General features: G+C 35.8%; 1 protein-coding gene across 3 annotated transcripts; it reads left to right on the top strand.

The window, feature by feature from the left end:
* The first annotated feature begins 30 nt into the window (after positions 1-30).
* XKR9 (XK related 9) lies at positions 31-26,926 on the top strand. Of its 3 annotated transcripts, none has more exons than XM_019725291.3 (5): positions 31-156; positions 2,486-2,626; positions 6,775-7,319; positions 22,003-22,223; positions 26,154-26,926. In XM_019725291.3, exons 3-5 carry the CDS (start codon positions 7,048-7,050, stop codon positions 26,780-26,782), a joined length of 1,122 nt encoding a protein of 373 aa, XP_019580850.1. In that variant the 5' UTR covers positions 31-156; positions 2,486-2,626; positions 6,775-7,047; the 3' UTR covers positions 26,783-26,926. The 3 variants fall into 3 exon arrangements, with proteins under 3 accessions (XP_019580850.1, XP_074174683.1, XP_074174681.1); XM_074318582.2 differs by having other exon boundaries at positions 37-156; positions 2,550-2,626; XM_074318580.2 differs by lacking the exon at positions 31-156 and having other exon boundaries at positions 1,032-2,626.

Genomic DNA, 26,926 nt, shown 5'->3' with positions numbered 1-26,926 from the left:
AAAAGGGGCGGTGTTTGTGCCGGGGGCGGGACCAGAGGTCACGTGACGCGGCGCGGGCTCCATGGGCGGCCGCGCGCGAGCGAGTTGGCCCCCGCGAGGTGTGAGGCCGCGAGAGGCGAGGCTGGGTTTGAGAGCTGCCGCCTGCCGCAGAGCCAGGTGACTTCACGGGACTTTGTGGCCCGTCGGGGGAGTTCATCCAAGTGGAAGACAGACATTTTAACCTGCGATGTCTTGTGATGGAGCAAAGGGCAGCCAGGTTTGGGATTAGTTACTGAGTCCTGAATCCCCGGGAGTTTGTAGGCAATGGCGGGGTGGGTGTGTATGTGTAGTAACCCGTTAATCTTTTACAACACATAGTTGTAAGTCACGTACACTGAGCGCTCACCGCTCTGCTAAGTGCTTTTCATAAACATCGTCTCATTGAATCCGCACAACATTGCTCCCTGTGCCACCCGCCTGCGCGGAGTGGTAGGTAGGCCGGCTTTAAACTACAGAACTGAGTTTAGCATATTAACTTCAGTATTAACTACCGCACCCGATTTAAAAAAAAAAAATCGAGTTACAATTTACTGAAATAAAAGAAAATCCACAAATGCTGGGATCAGTTTCATCGAGTTATGACAATTGTACGTAACCATGCCACCAAAGAGATATAAAACATATCTACGATCCCAGCCCACCTCGTTTTCAAAACAAATGAGAAATTGACACATTAGATGCTTGTCCCAAAATTTAATACAAGCGTTTTTAACATTCTTTTTTGCAGGGATTTCTGAAGAAAAGACTACTTCCTATTAATTGATAAAATGTTTATTTTACAAATCATATTTTTTGGAAGCCATACCTTTATTATATGTGACACATTTATTTGCCTTGTGTCTCAAAGATGTATTTTTTTTTTTTTGGCAAGGCATATAATTTATTTAAAAAATTTTTTATTACATTTATTGGGGTGACATTGGTTAGTAAAATTATATAGGTTTCAAGTGTACATTTCTATAATACATCATCTATATATTGCGTCAAAGATGTACTTTTAATGGGAAAGTGTTTCAAAAACCTTCATTGAAATAATCGTGTAAATTATCTCCTTTGCAAAAGGAAGGCAACCAATATTCCCTTTAAAAATGCTTGCAATAGCCATCAAAAGTTCCTATATCGGGCATTTTTGAACTCACCAATATTTATGTATTTGTGGCCATCAATTAATGGGTATTGAGTCAGGAAGCTACCTTCATCTTCCGTCATCCTAAGAACTCTCTGCTGGAAAGTCAGCAGAACCTTTGAGAAGAGGGTGGAACAGTCATTGCTGGACCGTGGTGCTCTTCCTGAGACTCCTGGGCAGCTCTTACCCCTTAGCTTTTTAAAAAAAAATTTGAATTTGTGCCTACCGTCTCGATTTCATTTAATCCGTTGCCAAGCTCTTCATTTGGCATATGAAGAAATGGGTCCAACAAATAAAAGTTAAATGACTTTAGTAGAGTCATACTAAGAGGCATTAACAGAAGAGCAGGAATAGAAGTTAGATCGTGAACTTGGTTTAGACAAGTTGAAATTGAGGTGATTGTGAGATATCCTGGTAATGAAATCTATAGATATGTGGGCTGAGTTTAGAAGAGACATCTAGGCTACAGATACAAAACTGAATCTTTTTGATATGTTTAGCAATGTGACTTGAAGTTTAACTTATTTTCCAAGAAATAAGAGGAAAGATTTTTATGTTTTGTCCAGTTACATTTACATCATTTATCATCTACCTACAAACATGCAAAACATTCTTGTAGACATATTGTGGGAGGTGTTAAAAATGAAAGATAGTCGGCTTTCTAGAAGCTCAAAACCAGAAAGGAGATATACATGGTCTTATTTTAAAGCATATGTGGGTAAATCCTAGAGGAGAAGTATAGCTAAAGTGATGGGATTGCAAAGAGGCAGGGGGGAATCAAATTGATTGGACAGATCTGGGTAAGCTTAAAGGCGATGGGTTTTGAGCTGATTCTCAAAGGATTGATAGAATGTCATCAGGTAGGTGGAGGCAGAAGGGCATTCTAGACAGTAAATAACCTTGAGAAAAGGCTTGGAAATACAGAAGAAATTTAGTGGGTGTTTTTGGGAACAGAAACCAACAATCATGTGGTCTTGGGGCACAGGTTTGAGAAGGTATACAGTTCGAAAAAGTGGGTGGGGCTAAGTTAATGATTTTCCATAAATTCTTTATCAAGAGTATTTCAAATTCAAGAATCTCCCTTTCAAATATGACTTTTCCACTTGGGTATGCTGTGAGGCAAATTATATTTTCTTAAAACTTAGTTGATAAATACAGTAAAAGCTTGTAATCTAGTCAATCTTTATGTTACGTAAAAGGAGCCATGTGACTCCTTTCCCCAATATGGTAGTTATGAAGGGGTGTACCGTAGTCACAATGAATCAGACTCTGTTACTACTAGATTAGAAAATCCCTCATATGACTAACAGATGATTTCAGTTTCATTTTAGTCTTCGAGCTTAAAGGTTTACGAACTCTTTAATGACACTTGTTTTCAATGAAGAAGAAATAAAGGATTCCCAGGATGAAGATTTTTCTGGAAGGGACTTTGAGTTAAAGAAGGCTTTTAAAATTTGACAAGTAAGTCTGTATTTTATGTGTGTTCAATTCAGTAGACAACTGAAAGTTTGCTACTTCTTACTTTTTAAATATGTACTTTATTGCATGTACAGTGGGCAAAGGTTGTATATTTTGGCTGGCAGCCAGATAGTCACAGCTGGGTTGACCTCTGAATGAAATTGAATTGAAACTGTCCGATTAAATTAACATCACAAGTTCCCTAGGAAGTCAAATTTTGTAGGTGGCATTATTTCTTGTAAGGTGATATTGGAACAGTGACCAGCTGTAGGGATAGAGATGAACTGTCCTTCATACAAGTTATACTATGTGGTTATTGACCGAACGGGCCCTTTATGAGAGCTGCTGTATTTATTACCTTGCTGTGTAGGTTTCTTTCCAGTTTGTATTATGTCCCGCCTCACTAAATTAGGAATGTCAAAGTTGTCATTTCAGATTAGTCTTTTGGGTCTGACGTTCTACCAATCATGCAATTAATGCGTTTCTTAGAAATTATTTTTCCCGTCTTATAAGACTTGACTAAAAATTGCTGGTGTTTTCCATAGCCATGCCAGGTAAAGGAAGCTGTCTTTGTGGGGAGAGTGATTAAGAAATACACACATGGAGTGCTTAGGTATTATACTCTGTAATTTTAAGGAAATCATCTATAATTAAAAATCGGTTTGCTCTTTAGAGATAGCTCACCTAAATACTCAACATCTCTAAACCTCAGTTTTCTGATCTGTAAAATGGGGCCAGTAATACCCTTCTCATAAGGATTTGTGAAGATTAAATGAAATAATACATGTAAAACACTTCACATGTAGTTAATACTTCACATGTAGCCACTATTATTATTATCTATTCTTCTACTATATGTGCAATGTTGTTTTCCCCTACTAGGAAAGCTTAAGAAATTGCATTTTTTACAATGATATTAGAAAAGGACTTGGATACACATTAAACACATCCAAAATATCCATGCTGAGGAATCTATGCCAATATTTTGTGGAACTTTAGTTTTTCGAGGACATACTCAAAATCTAGTGCATTAGACTTTTGAACTAGCTGTTCCTTCCCCCTGGAAAGCTTTTCCGTGACAGCTACGTGACTGATTTCATTAGTCACACGCCACCTTCTTAGTGAGACCTGCCCTGACCATTCTAATTAAAATTATAACCCATGATGTGCCTGTCTCTACTGCAATTCCTTAACATGTTCTATGTTTTTGTCCATGGCACTTATCACCTTTGAATATAATATTTAGTTTGCTCATTTCTTTTATTGTCAATTGACTATCTTTCTCTGCGAAGGTGTAAGTTCCACAGGGGCAGCGTGATTTTTTGTCTCTTTTGTCACTTGATATATTCCAAGAGGCTACAACAGCACATGGTAGGTTCCCAGTAAATATTTAATTAATTCAGTTGGACAGAAGCTTCCGATTAAATCTCATCCTCCTAAACTCCATGCTTATATTGGGCATTATGTCTTTTATTTTAAGATAAGAAACTCACTGCAGGGAAATTCATGGCCTGCTAGATTGGAAAAACTCATATTTTAAAATTATTTTTTTCATTCTGTTGGCCACAACATTCTTGACAGGAAAGGTAGTGATTATGAACTTTTTTTTTCCTGTAGTAAGAGTGAAATACTTTTTTTTTTTTTAAATTGGGGAATATTGGAGAACAGTGTGTTTCTCCAGGACCCATCAGCTCCATGTCAAGTTGTTTCCAATCTAGTGGTGGAGGGCGCAGCTCACTAGCGCATGTGGGAATCGAACCGGCGACCTAGGTGTGATGAGCACTGTGCTCTAACCACTGAGCGACCTGGCTGAGCGATCTATCCTTAAGATCACTTAAGGATAGAGAAACCAAATATTGAACTACTTTTCAAAATTATTCAGAAGACTTTTAAACGAAATATTTGTGAGTGGTAACGTGGCAAGAACACTGTTAGTCTGTGTTTCTAGTAACCCTTTTCCCTCCTGCAGTAATAAGTGTTCTTTATAGAACATAGAGGGTGTTAGTCTACCAGTGTGCCATAATAGAACACCACAGACTGGGTGGTTTAAACAATAGAAATTTATTTTCTCACAGTTCCGGGGACTGGAAATCCAAGATCAAGGTGCAGTAGAGTTGGTTCATGGTGAGGTTCTTCTCCTTCCATTTCAGATGGCTGTTTTTCTTGTCATGTCCTCACATGGCTTTCCTCTGTGTGTATATTGGGGCGTGGAGAGGAAGATAGATCTCTGGTGTATCTTCCTCTTCTTATAAGAACACCAGTCTTGTTGGATTAAGGCCCCATCTTTATGACATTTTTTTTTTTTAACCGAAACTACCTCCTTAAAGACCTATCTGTAAATACAGTCACATTGGGGATTATAATGCTAACATGATTTTGCAGGGAAATAATTTTGTCCATACATATAGAAAAGAATGAAGAAGAAGAAAAAAATCTGTAACACCATTAATTCACCAAATAAAACCATTGTTAACCTTTTTGTATTGCTTCAGTCATAAGTTTTTTGCATTGTCAGAACTTTGAGATCGTACCATAGTACTTTTTCACTTAACATTATGGAAAGTGAAGTCCTAGATTACAAACCCAGATACTTACAGGGAGCAGGTATTCAGGGAAGATAATGATGGTAACTAACATGTACTGAGCCCTAACTGTGTGCCTAGTACTTTCCTAGAAGTTTATGTGTATTATGTTATATGTTCATATGTATTGTGTCCTGTGTATTATCCTTCTTAGCCTTCACAACAACCCTATGTGGGGTACATACCATTATCATCTCTGTATTTCAGATGAAGAAAATAACGCATAAAGAGATAAAAGAACATGTTTAAGGACACACAGCCAGTAGGTAGCGACGTTAGCACTGAGGCCTAGCTGTTGAAATGACTGGAGTGGGGTGGCTGGCTACTGTGGTGAACTTGAGAGAACATGCCCCAGGGAGGGGGCCACCCACCGCTAAGGGAGGAATGGCAGTCGAGTGTAGCAGATCTTTTGTGTGTGTGTGTGTGCAAATATATTAGTAAGTATATTTGATAGCCATGAATAGTCTGGATTTTTATATGAAATGTTAGCAATTAATTAAGAAAATTAAAACAAACAACACTGTTGAATCAGACAAATCTCATCTACAGACTGCATTCAGCCGACATTTATAAAATAGGAATCATAATAATAGTATCTACCTCCCAAGTTTGGTGTAATAATTAAATGGGGACATACCATGCTACATTTAGTTCAATGCCTGGCACATAGTGCTGAGTAAATGTTAGCTATCGTTAGTAGCATAAACATTTTCTCCAGTCGTCAAAATTGTTTGTAAGCATCATTTACTATTGTTTTTAAGAAATTGTGTAATACATTAGTACGAGTCTATTGTAAAAGACTCAAGCAATATAAAAGTTTACTTAAAGTATTGATGTTGCAAGTGTTTCCTATTGCCAACCCGTTTCCCCTCTCCATATATAATTAAAAACCATAAATGCTATATTTATTCTTCTGACAGTTGTTCTTTTTACTTAAAATGTCTTGGAGATCTTTTGAAATCAGGTTATACAAAGATACTTCATTCTTTTTAAAGGTTGTATGGCGTATTCTTTAGTATGCATGTACCATAATTTGTTAAACTGGGCCTTTCAATTGTCATTCAGGTACTTTTTGATATTTTGCTTTTATAAAAAAAAGTTCTGCAAAGAACATATTCTGCAAATGTGCACGTTAGTGAATATTTCTCTAGGCTTGATTCCTAGATGGAATTCCTGGATCAAAAGGATATTAAGAATTTTCACAGATATTGTACCTTTGTTAAATATATTTTTAATAGCTTTGTAATAGTCCATTTTATGAATCTACCATTATTCACTTTACCAATTCCTTGTGTTGACACATTTAGATTGTGTCCAATTTTTTGCTATAATGGTCCTGTGATAAATATCTTTGTGAGTAGGCTATGCTTTCTAAAAGGTAAACAGGCAGAGAGGAAGTTGTCAATTAGTAAGTATATTTCTGAGGCTTTACTTCCTCAAAGCTATTGTAAGAATGATATTTAGTGATATTATTTTTTTAAAAAAGAGCTTTGATAAAGTCATGACCTAGGGTTTTTAATATTAAACTCAAGAGTTTTTAGAATCTTATATATATATGTTTTATTTCAGGTGCTGTCATCTGTAATGAAGATCACTGTGAAACAGAAGATTGAATAAAGCCTTGTAACATTGGACCTAGATTCGCGATTTAGAAAAGAAAGTTAAAATTAGTCATTTTGATTGTAGTGTTCCAATTTCATAATATTTATTCTTCCAAGTAGATTTAGTGAGTAGATTAAAATTCAGTGCTATACTAAAGGATGCACTAATATTTTTTCGGGTATTTTTTTTCTTTTTGTATGAGAGAAGAAAGTAGACAGCTGATAGCTGTAGTGATTCATAATGAGCTATACTAAATGGAATTTTATGATGTCAGTTCTTGGCATTATAATCTATGTCTTTGATTTAATTGTGGACACCTGGGTATCTGTCAGGTTTTTCCATGAAGGACAATATGTTTTTGGTATTTTAACAGTAAGCTTTATGCTCTTTGGAACACTTGTGGTCCAGTGTTTCAGTTATTCTTGGTTCAAGACCGATTTAAAGAAAGCAGGCAAAGAAAGTCCGCGTTGTTTTCTTCTACTTCATTGTTTGCAAGGAGGAATTTTTACAAGGTGAGCATGCACTTTTGATCATTAATACTATTTTTCTTTCATCCGAACAGAAACGACCTTTTTGTACCTAAGTCGTCACATGTACAAAAGTCCCCTATTTGCATGTAGCACAAAGGTTACTTGCTCCTTATCGGTGCTTCTATGAGTCATTGCTGTAGTTTCAGAATTTTCCAGGTTTATTAATAGAATGTTTTCATTTATCTAATTAAGTTACTTTTTCTGATATGGTCTCAACTTTTTATGGGAAGGAAAAAGACTCATTTCTGTGTCTTTTGAATCTTTTTTCTTCTTTTACATTTCAAGCCTGATTGTGTAAATATAGTCTATCATTTGCAACTCTGTTAGACGTCTTAATTTTTAACTTACCTGTTCCATTGATTTGACTAAATGAAAATTTTACTGCAACACTGTAGTAGTAGCCATGTGGTTAGCTGGTACAGAATCATACACAGAACTAGAAACAACTTTAAGAATCATGCTGTTCAATCCTTATTTTATTAGTTAAAGAAACTAGTATCTAACTAGGCCCTGAGAATTCCATGATTCTCTCTATATCTAATTTCATACGACCTTTTCATTATTACCCGAAGAGATTTAATTCTGTTACAAGCAATATATATCTTTTTTTTCCCCCTTTCTTCAGCCTCCCCGAGCCCACTCCAGTTCAAGCCATTGTTTCTCAGTCTAGTTGTGTAGGACACAGCTCCCTGGTATTATGAGCCTTGTCCCCCCGCCCTGGGCTGAAGCAGTTGGTCGTTGGTCGTCGGTCAGCTGCTCACAGCAGCTTATGGCAGCTCATGCTGGCTGCCGGCCACTCACACTGGCCACTAGCCGCTCCTGGCAGCACACAGTAGCCTGTGGCAGCACTCAGCAGTACACGGCAGCACTCAGCAGCCCGTGGCAGCACTCAGCAGCTCACAGTAGCTCACGCCAACCTCCGGCTGCTCACGGCAGCCCAGCTCCAGGGAGAGCTGTTGTTCACGATCTTAGCTGTAGAGGGTGCAGCTCACTGGCCCGAGTGGGAATTGAACTGGCGACCATGGTGCTAGGAGCATGGCGCTCCAACCACCTGAGCCACCGGGCCTGAAAGCAATAATATCTTGAAAATAAAGAGAAAAAATAAAAATAAATATTAAGAGGCTAACATACTGTTTTGTTACAGTTAGATTTTGAATTTGGGCTATTTTAATGGCTTACATTAAGGTTAATTTCTGATTCTATCCTGTTAAAAAGCAACATATTCAGGGCAATTAGTTGAAAGTTAAAAATTTTTCCAGGCTTTTTATGTGTTAATTAATAGTAATAATAATAAATGTCATTAAATTTGTATGGGGATTTAGTTTTCAAAGTAGTTTCATATACTTTGTCTTTTTAAAGCTAGAGTTATGAAGGTTATAATATATAAGAAACAAAATATGCAATGAGAAAAAAACAGGTTTTGGGAAGCTGTAAAGTACTTTAGGTGTTGATATCGGAAGCTAGTTTTGAAACGTCTCAATAAGATGAACATGTTTGAAGCAACGGAGTAAAAGTTAGTGCTGATAAGTATATATGTGTAATAGGCAAGATTTAATGAATATTCTGTATGAGAAATAATGAGAATTATGTAGTTGTAATATCTAGAGAAGGATAAAAATTACTCTTGCAGAGGGCTGATAAATAGTGGATGTAAATTCTTTGTTGTTTGCCATTGCTCTAAATGGGAAATTTTCGTAGCTACAGAACTATTTGCATTGGTGTTTCAAATATGACTTAGAGGCACTGCAAGGCATTGTGTTATAAATTATAAATTGTATTATAAAAGAATGGCAAAATTGCCTTGATTTTAGGTCCCTCTTGACATACCTAGTGGTTTTTGATTGAATGTCCGACATTGTATACAAAAAATTATAGAGGCTCCAGATGAGGCAATTTTCCTTTTCTCTCCTAGGCATTTAGAGTTAAGGGTCCATCTGCTCTTGGTTTGCTCTTGCTTCCAGGGTGCAGCCTTCCATGGCACTGAGAGCCTGGTGGGGTCATGCTCCCTCCCGCATGTCCTGAATGCTGCTGGTTCCAAGACTGCCAGAAATTCTGCTTTGCTTTTAGCTTCTATCTTATAGTTTCAAAATTTGGCAAATGTCTGGGGGGAAAAAAACTGGTCATGCTTCTCAGGTCCCTGTCTCCAGTCCTGCAAGATCTTAAAAACCTCTCTTTTCTCTGTTTGCTAACAACAGCCCTCTGCCTGGGCTAAATCCAGATTTTTAACATCTCATCCCAAGTAACAGAATCAGCAAATACCTCCAGGCAACACGTCTCTGCAGAAACATCAGCTCAGTTTCCAGTTTCTTTAGTTGTTTTGGCAGGAACATTGGTCTGATCCAACAGACTACATCCTACAGAGAAGCATAATCCATAAAGTGCAATTGAGTTATCCCATAATGTGCAATAAATTGTCCCAAGTCTAAAGTTGAACAGAACCTTTATTGTTCTCATAAATAATAGGAAGATCTCAAAACACTTGAATTCCATGCACCATATTTCCAACTTAGATATTAGTATTGCTGGCATTTTAATTCCTGTTTTTCATCTCACTGTATATTATTGTGCTATTATTTCTGTTTTATACAGTTAAATTTTATTAAATTTTGTTTATCTATTTACTACTCTAGTTTTTATTCCTTCTTGAATCTCAGACTTTCCATCTAAGATTCACTTTTCTCTTGCCTGCCTGAGGTCCAGAATTGCATGTATTGAGAGTCTTTTGGGGACACCAACTCTCAATTTTTGATTGTCTAGAAATGTCATTTCATTATCTTTCTTGAGAGATATTTTAGTGGCTATAGAAACCTCGATGAGTGGTTATTTTCTCTCTTAGTATTACATTCTTTAGTCTTTTAGTTTCCATTGTTGTTCTTTGAAGAGTTAGGTGTCAGTCTTACTGCTGGTCTTTTAAAAGTATTTTGTCTTTTTTCCCTCTGGCTGCTCTCATGATTTTTCCCTTTAGCTTTGGTTTTCTACAGTTTAATTATGGTGTATCTAGGTGTAGATTTATTTCTCTTGAGATTTGCTAGTCCTCATGATTCTTTGGGTTATTATCTTCCATCAGTTCTACACAATTCTCAGTCATCTTTCTAACATTTTCTTTACCACATTTCTGTCTCTTTTCCTTCTGGGACTGCAGGCAAATGTACGTTAGACCCTCTCACTGTATCTAACATGATTCTTACATTTTAGTTATTTTAAATTTTCATGTTTTGACTCTCTATAGTACATTTTGAGTAATTTTTTCATAACTTTTATTTCACTAGTACTTTCTTTTGCTGTGGCCAAGAAGTTTTTATATACAGCTACTGAGTTTTAAGTTTGGATTATTACAATTTTTATTTTTAGAAGCTCCATGTGGTTCCTTTCAAGTCTGCTATGTCACTTTTTATAGTTTCCTGTTCACTGCAGATGTTTCAGAGTAGCCATTTATATCTTTAAACATAGTAAGCGTAATTGTTTCACTTATAATTTCAATATCTGAAGACTTTTCAGGTTTGTTACTACTGGCTCTGCTTCTATTATTGGGTACTCATATTGCTTTGTTTTCCTGTATGCCTAGTATCAATAATTATGTTCCGGTCATTGCCCTTGAAAAAATTGTGAGGCCACCACCAATTTGAGTTTATTCTTAAGAGATGCCTAAAGGTTCTGTAAGATGGGGTCTACACTTAAATTCATGGCTGAGGTACTTCCTGATTCAGTGCCAGAAGGTTGTATGTTTCTAGAAATTTATGCATTTCTTCTAGGTTGTCTAATTTGTTGGCATATAATTGCAGTATTCTCTTTTATATATATTTATTTTTTAATTAGTTTCGGGTATACAAAGCAATGTAATAGACATTTATACCCCTCACAAAGTGATAACCCCCCCAATCTGCTACCACTCTGACATCATATGTAGTTGTTACAATATCATTGTCTATCTTCCCTGTGCTGTGCTCCACACCCCATGACTGTATTTATGTATAAATGTATGTTTATTAATATATAAATTTAATAAACAAATTTAATTAATAAACAATAGTTATTAATACATAAATTTATATATAATATGTTATATAATATATAATTTAATAAATTTAATTAATAAATAATATTTAATTTAATATAATAAATAATATACATTTATGTGTGTGTATGTGTGTGTATATATATAAATTTGTGTGTGTATATATATATATATATATATATATATATATATTTATATGTACTGGGGGTGCCAAAAAGATGTATACACATTTTAAGAGATGTTAAGATAATATCTCCTAAGATGTGTATACATTTTTTTGGCACTGTGTGTGTGTGTGTGTGTGTGTATTTAATTATAGTTGATATTCAATATTATTCTACTCCAGGTTCAGGTGTACAGCACATTGGTCAGGCATGTACACTGTCTATGGAGTGATCCCCCTGATTAAGTCCAGTGCCCATCTGGCACCTTATATGATCTTTACAACATTATTGATCATATTCCCCATACTGTATTTTATATCCCTGTGACTATATTGTAGCTACTAATTTGTACTTTCTAATTCCTTCAACTTCTCCCCCATCCCCTCTCCTCTCCCATCTAGCAACCATCAATTTATTTTTCCCTATATCTCTGAGTCTATTTCTGTTGTTTGCTGGTTTATTCTGTTCTTTAGATTCCACATATAAGTGAGATAATACATTATTTGTCTTTCTCAGTCTGAGAATAATTGCAGTATTCTTTAACAATACTTTGTAGTTCTATTTTGTCATTTGTAACTTCTCTTTTATTTTTGATTTCATTTATTTGAGTCCTCTTACCTTTTTTCGTGATGAATCTGTCTACAGGTTTGTCAATTTTGTTTTTCAAAGAACCAGCTCTTAGTTTCACTGATACTTTCTATTGTTTTTTTTAGTCTCTATTTCATTTATTTCTGCTCGGACCTTGGTTATTTCCTTCATTCTGCTTACTTTGGATTTTGTTTGTTCTTCTTTTTATAATTTCTTTAGATGTAAAGATAGGTTGTTAATTTGGGATTTTTCTTGTTTTTTTTTGAGTCAGGCCTGTATGGCTATGACCTTCCTTCCTAGAACTGCTTTTGCTGCATCCCATAGGTTTTGGAAACTTGTGTTTTCATTTTCACTTGCCTCCAGGTATTTTTTTGATTTCCTCTTTGGTCCACTGATTGTTTAGTAGCATGTTGTTTTGTGTCCATGTAATTGTATTTTTTCCATTTTTCTTCTTGTAGTTTCATACTGTTATGGTTAGAAAAGATGCTCAATATGATTTCAATCTTCTTGAATACATTGAGACTTGTTTTGTGGCCTAATATGTGATGTCTTGCAGAATATTCCATGTGCACTTGAAAAGAATGTGTATTCTGCAGTTTTGGGTTGAAATGTTCTAAAAATATCTATTAAGTCAATTTGGTCTAATGTGATGTTTAAGGCTATTGTTTCCTTATTGATTTTCTATCTGAATGATCTATCCATTGATATAAGTTGGATATTAAAGTCCCCTACTATTATTATAATACTGTCAATTTCTCCCATTATGTCTGTTGATTTTTTGCTTTATATGTTTAGGTGCTCCTTTGTTGGTTGCGGGGGTGGCCTAGTGTGCACACGTGTGTGGTAGCTCCTCGTTAATCTGGTTGTCTGTGGCTGGAGCAGGGTCCAGATTGGGCAGCCTGGTGCGTGTGTGTTGTGCTGTCCTTTTGGTCTTATTGGCGTAGCTGAGGATGGAAATGTGCTGTGGTGACTTTGCAGGTCAGCCAGAGCACCCGGATAGAGCTCCTGCCCACACTGACTAGGTGCAGGGAGAATATAAACAATGGTGCTCCCTGATTCCTGTGATCCTGGAAAGTTCCCTCAGATCCCAGAGAGCTCTTGCAGTTCCCCAACCTTCTCTATGTGGACCCCTCTCTCGTTTGTAATGTAGAAGCTGTTCAATCAGCCCTCAGTTGTCTCTCAGGAGAAAGTGCTCTAAATGTGGGCGTATATTCGGTGTGTTCCTGGGAGGAGGCAAGTATCCGTGTCCTCCTGTGTTGCCATCTTGGACCCACCTCCCTGTAGTTGTTTACTCATTGTTTTTATGTGTGTGGGGGAATAAACACTGGAACTTTCTACTCTACCATCTTGCAGATTACCTTCTCCTTCACTTTTGAGACATACTTTTGTAGGATGCAGAGTTCTACATTTCTCTGAGTACTTCAAATATTTCATTCCACTGTCTGTTCCTTGCGTGGTTTCTGAGAAATTGGATGTGGTTCTTACCTTTTCTCCTCTATAGGTAAGATTTTTTTTTCCCCTCTTTTCCAAGATCTTAATTTTTTTTTTAATCTATCTTTGATTTTCTTCAGTTTGAATGTGATAAGCCTAAGTACAGGTTTTTTTTTTTTTTTTTTTTTTGCATTTATTTTGGTTGGTGTTCTGTGAGCTTCCTGGATATCTGATTTGGTGTCTGACGTTAATCTGGGAAATTCTCAGTTGTTACCATGTCAAATATTTCTTCTGTTCCTTTTTCTTTTCCTTCTGATATTCTTTGCCATCACACAAATGTTACACCTTTGATAGTTGTCACACAGTCCTTGGATAGTCTATGTTTTTGCTTCTCAGTTTTGGAGGTTTCCATTGAGATATTCTGTAGCTCAGAGGGACTTTCTACAGTGTGTCCAGTCTAATAAGCCCAACGATGAAGTTCTTCATTTGTCACAGTGTTTTTGATCACCAGTGTTTTTATTGATTCTTAGAATTTCCATCTTTCTGCTCACTTGAACCATTTGCTTTGCATGTTGTCTATTTTTTCTATTATAATCCTTAACATATTAATCATAGTTGTTTTAAATTCATGGTCTGCTAATTCCAACATCCTTGCCATATCTGAGTCTAGTTCTCGTGTTTGCTGTCTCTTCAAACTCTCTTTTGAAGTCTTCCTGGAAATTTTTTGTTGAAAGCAGGGCATGATGTACAGCAGATCATTGAATGACATTGTTATGTTCAATGTCATTTTGTTACAGTTTTGATGAGATACCATAGAAACTCCCTTAATTCTTGTTTATATCAATTAACCTATGATAAAACTGGTTCTGTTCTATGTCATTTCACTGCAGTTGTAAGAATCAATCAATGAAAGTGAGGACTTACTGTATTGAGTGAAAGATGTCACGTCCAGTGCAACACAGGCAGTGAGAGAACGAGAAGGGGCGGTGAAGGGTTAAGAAAGAAGCAGAAATCAAGAAAGTTATGAAACGGGCCCAAGGGTCTCCCAGCCTCAAAGGACTGAGAGCCCCGAATCGGGCCGCCTTCTGGCTTTTATTGCTATACACACAAGGAAGTAGTATTGTTTTCTCCACGGTCTGTGAGTCTCATACATCATATCAGAAAACGGATTCAAATCAATCTCCCTTGCCTGCAAACAGCCGGAATCAAAAGTCCCAGCATGTCTTAACAATTATGATATGTGCCTCCCCAGGAACAAATCCTTTATGCTAAAACTTATTGTTAAGAATGGAAGGAGAACTGATGTTATCACATCACTGACTCACTTCCCAAGCAGGTTGTGGAAAGGAATGCAGCCACAAAGGCAGAAGCTCTCCTTAGCCGGGGGAAGGTGGGGGCCATGCCCACCTCTATCAACCCCGTGAGTTCTCCTGGTGGTCTCCACATGGCTGTGCCTGGCTTGGGTTGTTCCTTCTGTGAGGAATCTTACCCGTCATTGACCGACCAGCCATCCTCTGGGGCCAAACAGAGAGGCATAAGGTTCAAGCACAAAGGTGAAGCAAAGTCCCTGAAAGGATCCGTCTCACAGACTCTTCTTTCTTTGGGAACAGTCATGAGGGGACAGATGGGTAGGCTGCTGTGTGACAACAGAAAGGAACTGCCGTAAATATGCCTTTAGTAATGTGGTGGCAAAGTGTGGGAGGCAAAGGAGCAAACTACAGTCCTGTGATTAGGTCAGTCTGTTAGGGAGACTTTTGCCACGGTCTGTAGACTTCCGTGGTCTGTAGACTTCCGTGGTCTGTAGACTTCCGAACTGCCTCTCAGTCCTATTCCCCTCCCTGAATGCTTTGGTGTGTTCAAAATGGTTGTTTTCACTTCTCCCTGTTGGATACCTGTGTGGAGATTTTCCACATCTTCATTGTGAGAGCTCCAGGAGGTAAAACTCACGAAAATGTGGGGCACTTGCTCGGAGTTTTTAACTCACAGACTTGTTTACACTTGCCTCCAGCAGTTGATCAGGTTTCCCCAATGTGATAATGGGGTTCCTTCTTGAGGATTTCTGCTCCTGTAATTTACGATTCTTTGTATCCACCTGCCTGTCTCTCCAGTTTTGGGGGAAACAGTTTGCCCTGTGAACTTACTTTGTCAGATCTAAGAAGAGTTGATTTTTTGGTTTCGCTTTTACTTGTTATTAGGTGGGACTGGCAACTTCCAAGTCCCTTACATGACAGACTAGAAACTAGAAGTCAACTCATATATTCTTGAAGTCTTGTGAATCTTGAAATCATGTATTTTTTAGGTATGTTCTTCTTTTTCAATATTGTTTTGGTTATTTTAGCTCCTTTGTATTTTCACATAAATTTTAGAATCAGTTTGCCAGCTATTACTATTGGCATTGCCTTTTAAATTTCATTTTTCAATCATTTGTTTTCAGTGAGTAGAAATAGAATTGATTTTTTAAAAAATAATTTATTTCCTGAGACCTTGCTAAACTCACTTGTTACTTATATTAATATTAGTTTTTTGTTTGGTTTCCTGGTATTTTCTGTGTTAATCATCATGTGATTTGCAAATAGGAACAGTTTGATTTTCTCCTTTAAAATAGTTATTCCTTTTATTTCTTTATTTTGCTTCATTTCTCTGTCTAGGTCCTCCAATAAAATGTTGAATAGAAGTGATCAGAGTAACATTCTTGATTTGTTCTGATCTCAGGGGTAAATAAAGTGTTGAATGTTTTGCCATGAAGTTTGGTGTTACCTGTAAGTTTTTCATACCTACCCTTTATCAAATTAAAGAGATTTCCTCCACTTTCAACACGTTGCATATGGATCACGAGAATCTTCACGAGGGATTTAAACCCAGCCATATGCAACGTGTTAATATTCTTGAGAGTTTTAGTGTTATTATTATGCATGGATGTGAATTTTGTCAAATATTCTTTCTGCACTTACTGAGATGATCATATGGTTTTTCATTGATTCATTCTTTCATTGATTGGTTTAATTCTGTTAAACCAACTTTGCATTCCTGGGATAGACTTAATTGATTATTATTTTTTTACACATGGCTGAATTCCATTTGCAAATATTTCATTAAGCATTTTTGTGTCCATGCTCATGAGGGATTTTTTAAATATAATTTCCTTTTCTTTTAATATCTTTGGTAGGTTTTAGATTAGTTTTATGCTAGCCTCATAACAGAAGTTGGAAACTATTTCTTCTTTATTTTCTGAAGGAGTTTGTACAAGACTGGTGTTTTTTCTTCCTTAAATGTTTGATAAAATGTATTGGATAGAGTTAATGTTGTGTGTAGATTTTTGAAAACAAATTTGACTTCTTTAATATAGATTTATTCAGATTTTCTATTTGATCTTGTGTTATTAAGGGGATTTTGTCCATTTCATCAGTTTCATTTATTGCTATAAAGTTGTTCCTAATATTCTCTTGTCATAATTTTGATCTTTAGTGATGCCACCTTTTTCATTCATGATATTGGCGTTTTTTGTTCTCTCTTTTTCTCCCTCTCCCCACCCCTCAGCACTGTTGTTTGAGATTTATCAATTTCTTATGTCTTTTCAAAGAACCAAATTTTGGCTTTTTAATTTCTCTCTATTGCTTGTTCTTATTTCATTGATTTATGCTTTTATCTTTATTTCCTTCTGTGTAATTAGGACTTACTTTGCTTCCCATTTTCTAGTTCATTTCTATGGTAACTTATATTACTACTATTAACTCTTTCTTCTTTCCTAATAAAAGCATTGAAACTATAAATTTCCCTCAAATCTGTGCATCAGCTGTATCCCAGAGAGTTTGATATGTTTAATTATCCATCAGTTCAAAACATTTTTAGCTTTCCTTGTGATTTATCTTTTACCCAAACGTTAAGCTATATTAAAAACTTTTTCTTTTTTTTTAGGTATTTGGGACTTTTATAGATAGTTTAATATTGATTTTTAATTAATCTCTTTGTGGTCAGATAACATACTCTTAAGATTTCAATTTTGAAATTTATTTAGGCTTATTTTCTTGTCTAATATATGGTGTTTCATCTTTAATGACTTCATGTGTACTTGAAACACATGTGTTCTGCAGTTTTTGGTTGGTCGTAGTATTCTAGAAATGAAATTTAGTAAATGTAGTTGATAGTGTTATACAATTTCTACATTCTTACTGATTTTTTACTTTGTGGTTAGGTGTGTTGGGACAACTGGGTAGCCATTTGAAAAAAACATATGTAAATTATAATTAGACCTTCACAGGAAAGTCAGGCTTAACTCATGCCCTAGCATGGCACATAATCTTGAAAAGAGTTTAGCGTGTTCAGTGGTGAAGGTGAAATCTTCAGAAGCATATTGATAGAAACAGAGGTGGGTACTGAGAGAATTTTAAAATGTTGCGGTTTTGTGTCTTCAGCCTCTCAGTCTTTGATGTGACAAAGTATGGACTCTCATTCCGTCTAGCCAGAAGAAAATCCGAAAGGATAAACTGGAAGAGTTTTGTTTTCAGAGTAGCAATCCCCCGCCCACCCCTTGCCCGATCCAAACCACAAGGACAAGAAAAGAGTTTTTCTTTTTTCTGTATGCCATATAAATAGTCAGACCACACAGATTGTAGAAATTGACCAGAATGGAAATAAGAGGAAGCAATAGCCAGTATATGAATCATAAGAACAGTAAAGGTTTTGATTAACTTTAGAGTAAGAATAATTTAAGATTGCATGTTACGGACTGTACTTCTAGGTGAGATGTCAGACACTAGGATAAATTCCAGATGAATCAAATATGTAATGTAAAAAATATATCAAAGTATTATAAGTACACAGGAGAATTCCTTTATAACCTTAGAATGGGGAAAGTCTTTCTAAGCATAACTCAAATTCTATAAGCTATAAAAAATTATACATTTGACTATTAAAAAAAATGCATGTCAGTGAACAAAAGCAAAAATCCACCAAACAAACAAAAACAAAAGAAAAGAAAAAAAACCCCCAAAAAACCAACATTAACAGGAAAAAATTTCTGCAACTTGTAACAGACAAATGGCTAGTCTTCTAATATTTAAACAGCTTCTGAAGTCAAAAAGTAAAAGTTCATCCATCCAATAGGCAAATGGGAAAAGAATAAGGATAGTTCATAGAAAAGGATATACAAATCACTCTTAAGTTCTGTCAAAGATACTAAACCTCATTTATAATAAAAACAATGCCCAATTGAAACTTCACTGAGATATTCTTCACTTACCAGGTTGGCAAAAATGCAGGTGCTAATATACTCTCTTGGTAAGGCATGGGAAAATAGGTACTGTCATACTTTGCTGATGGGAGAATGGATTGGTACAATCCCTGTGGAGGGCAGTTTGACCCTATTTCAGATGCCTCTGGCCAGAGGTTTCTCTTCTGGGAATTCGTCATACTTGTATACATGTAAAATGACATATGCACACAAATTTTCAATTGTAGCATTGTTATAGCTAAATATTGGAAACGTCTTAAATGTCTGTTGCTAGAGTTTATGGTAGGTATAGCCATGCAGTGGCAATGCTAGATAGCTATCCAAAGAATGATAACGTACGTTATGTACTGAAATGGAAAGAGCTCCAAGATGTATTTTTAAGTGAAAAGACAAGGTGTAGACAGCAGGTATAATATGCTTCACTCTGTGTAAAAAAAGGTGGTGAAAAGGCACATATATTTATATATGCTTGCATATGCATAAAGAAACTCTAGAAGGGTACACATGAAACTTGGTATGGTGAATTCTTGTGGTCATGGGGAGGGTGAAAACTGGGTAATTGGGTTATAGGAATGGGATTAGTTTTTTCACTGAATAACTTTTTGTATTTTTTGATTTTTGAGTTCTGTGAGTATTTTGCTTATTCATACAATGAAAACAAGAATAATTGAGTTAGTTTGACTATTAGCAAAAATGCCAGGTAGATAAACATAGATGCTTCTTTCTTTTTGTCTTCCTTTTTTTTCCTCTTTGTATTTTCTTAATGCAGGAAGTGGCATAATACTGAGAAAAATAATGAGAAATAAGCAAAAGTTAAAACAGTTCATAAACATGGGCTAATTACCCAAGGGTTTGTCCAGACTAAGTGCGCAAAAACTTGAGATTTGCTGAATTACAGATTCATATCCCTAGAGAACAGATAAATTGAGTTTGTGTTGGGAGATGAAAGATAAGGGATATCAACATGAATTATTTATCAGGTGTAAGTGCCCGTTGCTATTAAGTATGCTGTTACTCCTCCGGGGTCTGTGGAATAGAATGTTTCATTTTCCAGAATATGAATTAGATGACACTTGCATTTCCATTTTATGTATGATTTGTGATAAACCCTCTCTCTTTGCCAAAGGAGACTTTTCCTTTGATGAATATATAATAGGCATTTGAATTTAAATATGGAAGTTATTTTTGCTCCTTTTAAATACATGGTTAAAAAAAATTCAAATTGTATAAAAGAGCGTAAAATGGGAGATGAGTCTCCTTCTTCCCACAGATCTCTAGGCCCTTCTTTATAGAGTTTCTTAAATGGTAATTAAATAGTTGAACCCTCTTTCCTACTTACTTTTCTATTTAAAACTCCTTAGAGGTCATCTAGTAATGTCCAAATTTCCTAGGGTGCAATATTTATGAAACTTTAGGATCTGAGCCTTTTACCTCAATCGAAATATTTGGGGCTCTTCCTAGATAGATATCTTGTTGATTTCTCACTTAATTTTGTTTTGGTCAGAGAACACTTTGTATGATTACAGTCTTCTTAAATTTATTGAGACTTGTTTTATGACTAACATATACTCGTAGTCTAACTTGCTGAATATTCCACGTGTATTTGAAAAGAATTTGTAATTTGCCATTGTTGAGTGTAGCATTCTGTAAATGTAAATTAGGGCAATTTGGCTGGTAGTGTTATTAAAATCTTCTATATTCTTACTGTTTTTTTAAATTACTGAGAGATGAGTGTTAAAACCTTCAACTTAGATTTTGGATTTGTCTTTCTCTCCCGTTACTTTTTGACAAGTTTTCCTTCATGTATCTGAAGGCTCCATTACGAAGTTAAGGAGTAAACTTGTACTATTCCTGGGATTTAGAGGGGGTAGCAAAGACAAAGGCCTTTATATTGGGAAAAACAGCAAGAAGGGTACCCTGGAAGTGCGGGAGAAGTGGGATGGAAAGGCAGTGGGTGGTAGTGTATGTGGGGGGCAGATCACGGAGGGCCTTGGAGGGGAACCGTAGGGACTTTGGGTTTTAGTCTAAGTTTGATGGAACTCATTGGAACATTTTGAACACAGGAGTGACATCTTAATTATGTTTAAGATGCTGTGCAGAGAGTAGGATGTATAGGGAGCAGGAATAGAATCAGAGAGGCCAGTTATGAGGCTGTTGAAGTAATCCAGGCCAGAGACATTGGCTGCTTAAACTAGGATGGTAGCAGGGGAAAAGGTAAGTGTTTAGATTTGGGTCATTGGAAGTTAGAATCAAGAACCAAATGAACCTGCTGAGGAATTTGTGTAGGGTATGAGAAAAAGAAAGGAGTTGGAAATTATTCCCACAGTTTTGGTTTGAGCAACAAGGTGAATGCTAGTACCATTTACTAAAATGCGAGACATGGACAGAAGGAGCAGGTTGAAACAGGATATACGTCACTGCCCTTATGTGATACGCGTATATGAGGAAACTGAGGAGAATTTTATCAACTTTGGAATAGAATCCTGGTTGCCTCATTGCTAGCCTCAGATTTCTTTTAAATAAGTGTCTCATGTTTTAAAAATTAACTTGCATGATGATAACTCATGTTCATTTTAAAACTCTTTCAAGGAGCCTGAGCAAGGACGTTTTAAGAGTCTTTGATATTTTATATATTTTCTGGGATGGTAATGGTTAAAGAACCTAGCACCTTGCAGATATTGAGTAATTGTTCGTTAGATTAAACTGAAAGAAGATTCAATCTCATCTTCAACCTTGACATTATCATAAGGGCAAGTATCTGTCTTGTATTTAAAGTAAATTGCATGAATCAAAAATTGCGGTCTGTCTTTCAGAAAGTAGTGGTTAAGACTAGCAATGATAAGATCTCGGTTTGGACTCTAGATCTGCCACTTACTGTTTATGTAACTTTTAGCGAACCATTTTACTGTTCTCAGCCTTAGTTTACCTAACTGTGAAATGGGAATAATACTTACTCATCTCACATCATTATTGTGAGAATGAACCAAGATCATGTATGTTTAACAGTGCTAGCACAAAATGGCACATAAAAATGCAATAAAAATGTACAGAGCTTGAATCTCAATAAAGCCACCATGAGATGTTCACAAAGTTGAGAGAAAACTGGAGTAAAGAACGTTTGTGGGAAAATTCTGTACTTAAATACATGGTACTTCCCCCCCCCCCCCCAACATTATTATGTATACTAATACATGTTACCAAGAATATATTACTGAGGATAAATGTTTGTGTTTACAGGTATTGGTTTGCCTTGAAAAAGGGTTATCAGGTGGCGTTCAAATGCAGCAGCAAGACTGATAACTTCCTGGGAGAACAAATTGATCTGTGTAAAGAAGTTATAGCTAGAGTGACCGATTTGAGCATGCTCCGACTATTTGAGACCTACCTGGAAGGCTGCCCACAGCTGGTTCTTCAGCTCTATGTCGCTCTGGAACTTGAACAAGCAAGTATCAGTCAATGTAAGTCTTTCTGAGTCCCCGGTGTTAGATGGGTGCCAGTGACATCTTATGTCAATTACATAAGTCTTTGGCAGGTTTTAGAATTTTTCAAAAATTGTTTTTCTTTTTAGAATTATTTATTTTTTTGAAAAGAAGTGTGTGGTTTCAATATTAAAAAATATATAAAGATGTATTGTCTCCCTCCCCTTTCTTCCCATTTCTTCCTTTGTCTACCCAGAAAGGAAACTATTGTCCGTTTTTGATGATTCTTTCAGAAAAAAAATTTAAAAGCCTATATTCATACTCATTCTCTCTCTCTCTCTCTCTCTCTCTCTCTCTCTTTCTCTCTCTCTCTCTCTCTCTCTCTCTCACACACACACACACATAGAAATAGTAACATAAAATAAAAACTGTCTATTTTTTGTACTTACCAGTATATCTTGGAGATCTGTCCATATCAGCACAGAAAGAGCTCCCTTACTCATTTTTATTATCTGCGTAGTATTACAAATTATGGTTGTACCTTGACTGATTTAACAAGCTCCTGTTGATGTTAATTTAGATTGTTTCTAATATTTTACTATTGAAAAAATGCTGCAATGAATAATTTTATACATGTATCATTTTGCATGTTGTGAGGTTTATCCATAGAGTACATGTCCAGAATTGGAATCATTAGGTGAAAGTGCAAATGCTACAAAACTAACGAAACTTTTGCAAGTTGGCTAATATGTTGCTCTATTATAGCGTATTTCCTCATTAGGGTAAAATATTCTATTTTAAAGGACAGTTTGATATTACCATTGAAAAATTTAATTTGAGATGTTAAAAAATTATTTATTTACTAAATAATAGTCCCAGTTTTCATTGATGACTAAGGTTCATACAGACTTGGATTCATCTCAGGGGAGCAGATGAATCTTTCCTGGAGTTCCCTCTCTGCTTGATTTACTCGTGGGATCAGTTCATTCCCTCAAAAAGTCTCTCTGTTCCCCATTTCCCATAAACCTCCAGATTGTAGCCCCTTCTGATATTTTTACCTTTAGCTTGTTTGTTAGTAAGACACTGAAATGAACCTCCTGTGTATGAGACCTCTTTTTCCTTATGATGCAAAGAATTTGTGGGTTGGGCGTTATTAAACATTCCGTATCGTAGAGCACTGAAACTACGAGTTCAACACTTAGAGTCACAGCCTGCGTTATGGTAGGTCTGCTGCTGATTCCAAGTGGTACGTAGTATTCAGAGCAGCAACGGGATGCGGTGACAGTTACATTCATGGTACGGTTCTACCTTCATTGTTTAGTTTCTTCTTGAAGTAAGAAGTGGAGGTGTTAAAAACAGCAACACATGAGAAATAATCGGATAGTCTAACAATAGAAGGATTGGTAAACAAGTTATTGTAGACATTAGTATAAAACATTATGTAGCCACTAGAAATAGTGTTTAAAGATAATTTTAATGACACAGGAAAGTAATTCTAAAATAAAATTTAGGCAAAAAGCAGTTTATAAAATTTTCTATCACCATACTTTTAAGGATTCAAAGAAATTAAAAAGGGTAAATAAAAATGGCCCATGCCAAACTCATACTTACAGCATTTCAGAAAATCAAAGGTAAAGAGAAAAGTCTAGAAGATTTGAGAGAAAAAAAGATCACTTAAGGATAGAGAAACCAAATGTTATTGAAATTCTTGATCATAACACATGAAATTTAGAACTTAATAGAGCAGTGACTTCAGAGATTCAATGGAAAATATTTTTTAACTTTGAATTCTATTTCTAGCAAAACTTTGTATTAAATATGAGGGTAGAATAAACACATTTTGTGATATACGTGGTCTCAAAAAAATTAGCTTAGGTGCAACTTTGCTCAGGAATGTCTAGAGAATGCTTGATCAAAACATGAGCATAAAGCAAGGAAGAAATATGAGAACAGGAAAGAGGAAGTCAGTAGAGAAGGAAGGTGAAGGGAAGTTCTGGGAAGACAGGAAGCCAACCTTGAGCAGCAGGATCATAGTCTTAAAAACAGAAAACAAAAAACTAATTGATATCTATCTATCTATCATCTATCTATCTATCTGTCTATCTATCTATCTATATCTATAATCTATATATATAGAGTTTTATTAATTAATTTGAAGAATTTGCTAAGAAATAGTGAGAAGGTCATGAAAAACTAAGCAAGTAAGGAAACAATGAGAAGTTTTAAAAGAAAGGAAATATAATCAGAGTGTAATACTTGACTGAGCAGTAAAAAAATGTTGTACTTAGGTAGTTATAAGGTAAATGCTGAATATTGATTTTACCAAAAATTGTGATCTTACTCTTTTGGGCCAATGGAGGGAGAGGAAAAATGGGAGGAGGGTATGTATGTATGTGTATGTGCTAAATTTTCCTCTTTCCAAATAGGAAATCAATAAGCAGTGTCTATAGCAGATACTGTGTTTCCCTGAAAATAAGACCTAGCCGGACCATCAGCTCTAATGCGTCTTTTGGAGCAAAAATTAATATAAGACCCGGTCTTATTTTACTATAATATAACACTGGGTCTTATATAATGTGATATGATATGATATGATATGATATAATATAATACCGGGTCTTATATTAATTTTTGCTCCGAAAGACGCATGCGAGCTGATGGTCCTGCTAGGTCTTATTTTTGGGGAAACAGGGTAAATTAAGAAGTAGCACAATATGTGTTTTATTTTGAAATATGGCAATAAATGTCAGGAGAAAAGCTAGAAGAGTTGGTAGTGATTTCTTCTGGGGGTTGTGATTGGAGGTGGGGGGATAGAACAAGGTACTTCTGTTTTTCTTACAGGTTCTGTAGCACTTACTGATTTTTAAAAACTAGGTGTATGTACAGTTCGGTAGGGGTAAAAACCAATTATAAACAAAAGACATCACAGTTTAGGGGAAAATGATGTTTTAATTTAAATATTTTTTAATTAAAGAAGAAAGAAAAGAAGTCCAACTAACTGTGTGGTCCAGGGAGGCATAAACCCAAAGCAGGGGAGGGGACAAAGGCATTTACAATCCTCAGAATCCTCTTCAATAGATAAATCTATCTTAAGTCTGCCCGTCTATCATAATGTAATATAATGACCTCCAATGAGGCTCAATGGGAATTGATTCTGGTCTAAATGATCTCTTTTTAATTCTCTAATATCTTTGCTTTCAGTTTTATAAAAGTCCCAGTTTTGACAGTAGAGCTAATGACATGCCTTTCCAAAATAGTAATGAATTTACTGTTCTGTTATTTGTTTTTTGGGGGGTCGGGTGGGGAATGGGGTAAAGATGTCAAACCTATAGAAATTTGCAAGTTTTAGAACGTATTTGTTCGTTTGAGCCATCATCTTAAAGATATGGGAAGTTGAACTTGGTGATACTCATGTTAAATTTTCTGTTTAACCAGCCTTCTTCTTTCCTTCCCTCTCTGCCTTTTTCCTTTTTCCCTCCTCTCTCATGATGCTGTCTCTTAGTGATTAGGTATATGCCCACGGTCAAAGCCAAAAAGGCTGAAATGCTTAGGACTATAACTGTACTGTCTTAGAGAACTTCCAGAGTATATAGTTTTCACTATCCCAGTAGCTCAGTAAAATTTTTCCAACTAATTCAGAATCTTGTAAAGCAGTCTAATGTAGTGGTTAAGTACATTAACTTTGGCATCAGGCAGATTTGGGCTCAAATCTGAACTCTCTGCAACTTCCTACCTGTGTGACTTGGGTCAAGTAATATATGTTCTCCAAGCATCAATTCCCTCCCATGTAATATAGGAATGTTAACATCTGTCTCAAAAGATTAGATGAAGTGAGTTTATAAAGTGCCGACTTGTGTTTGTGGGTATGTTTATATACAGATAAAGCATGCATGGTATATAGTAATTCAATTTTGCTGTTGTTATTCCTATAACAATATACCTTTAAAAATTTTTTTTGTTGTTTTATAGATGCAGCCATCGGGATCTCTTTCTGTGCTATTTCTTGGTCGACTCTTGACTATCAAGTATCTTTAAGAAAATCCTTGCCTGATAAAAATGTCTTTAGTGGACCCTGTCCCAAATTCATATATCTCTTTTACAAGTTGTTCACATTATTATCTTGGATGCTGAGTGTTGTACTTCTTTTATTTTCAAATGTTAAGATTGCTTTATTTCTGTTGTTATCTCTTTGGTTTTTAGGTATACTGTGGGCATTTAAAAAGCAAACTCAGTTTTGTGCTTCCACAAGTATGGAATTCTTATACAGGGTTGTTGTTGGGTTCATTCTTATCTTTACATTTTTTAATATTAAGGGACAGAATACCAAATGTCCAATGTCGTGTTATTATACCGTAAGGGTATTGGCCACGTCGGGGATATTGGCTGTGTTCTGGGTTTGTCCACTTTCTGTTTTTAATTTGGACTATTTTCTACCTATCAGTATTACTGTAGCTCTTACTCTTCTCCTTGGAATAATTTTTCTTATTGTTTATTATGGGACTTTGCACCCAAACAGAAGTAAAGAAACAAAACCTGATGAAATTGATGGAAAACCAGTGCCAATTGATTGTAGAATGAAGTATTTCATAATGGAATAAGCTATTCATTTATGAGATGTGTTTTCTTGTTTTTTGTTTCATTGGTTAGTAAAGAAAATGTGTGCGTATTGGTGTGTGTTATTTTTTATTTGTGCCTTATTTAATTTGAGATCAGCTCTGGTACATTATGCATGTGATATATAA

The sequence above is a fragment of the Rhinolophus sinicus genome, chromosome 7, assembly GCF_057876585.1.
Source record: "Rhinolophus sinicus isolate RSI-liver-muscle chromosome 7, RSI-T2T, whole genome shotgun sequence".
In the NCBI taxonomy this organism is placed as follows: Eukaryota; Metazoa; Chordata; class Mammalia; order Chiroptera; family Rhinolophidae; genus Rhinolophus; species Rhinolophus sinicus.
The sequence above is the reverse complement of the archived record's forward strand: the minus strand, read 5'-3'. Positions and strand labels throughout refer to the sequence as shown.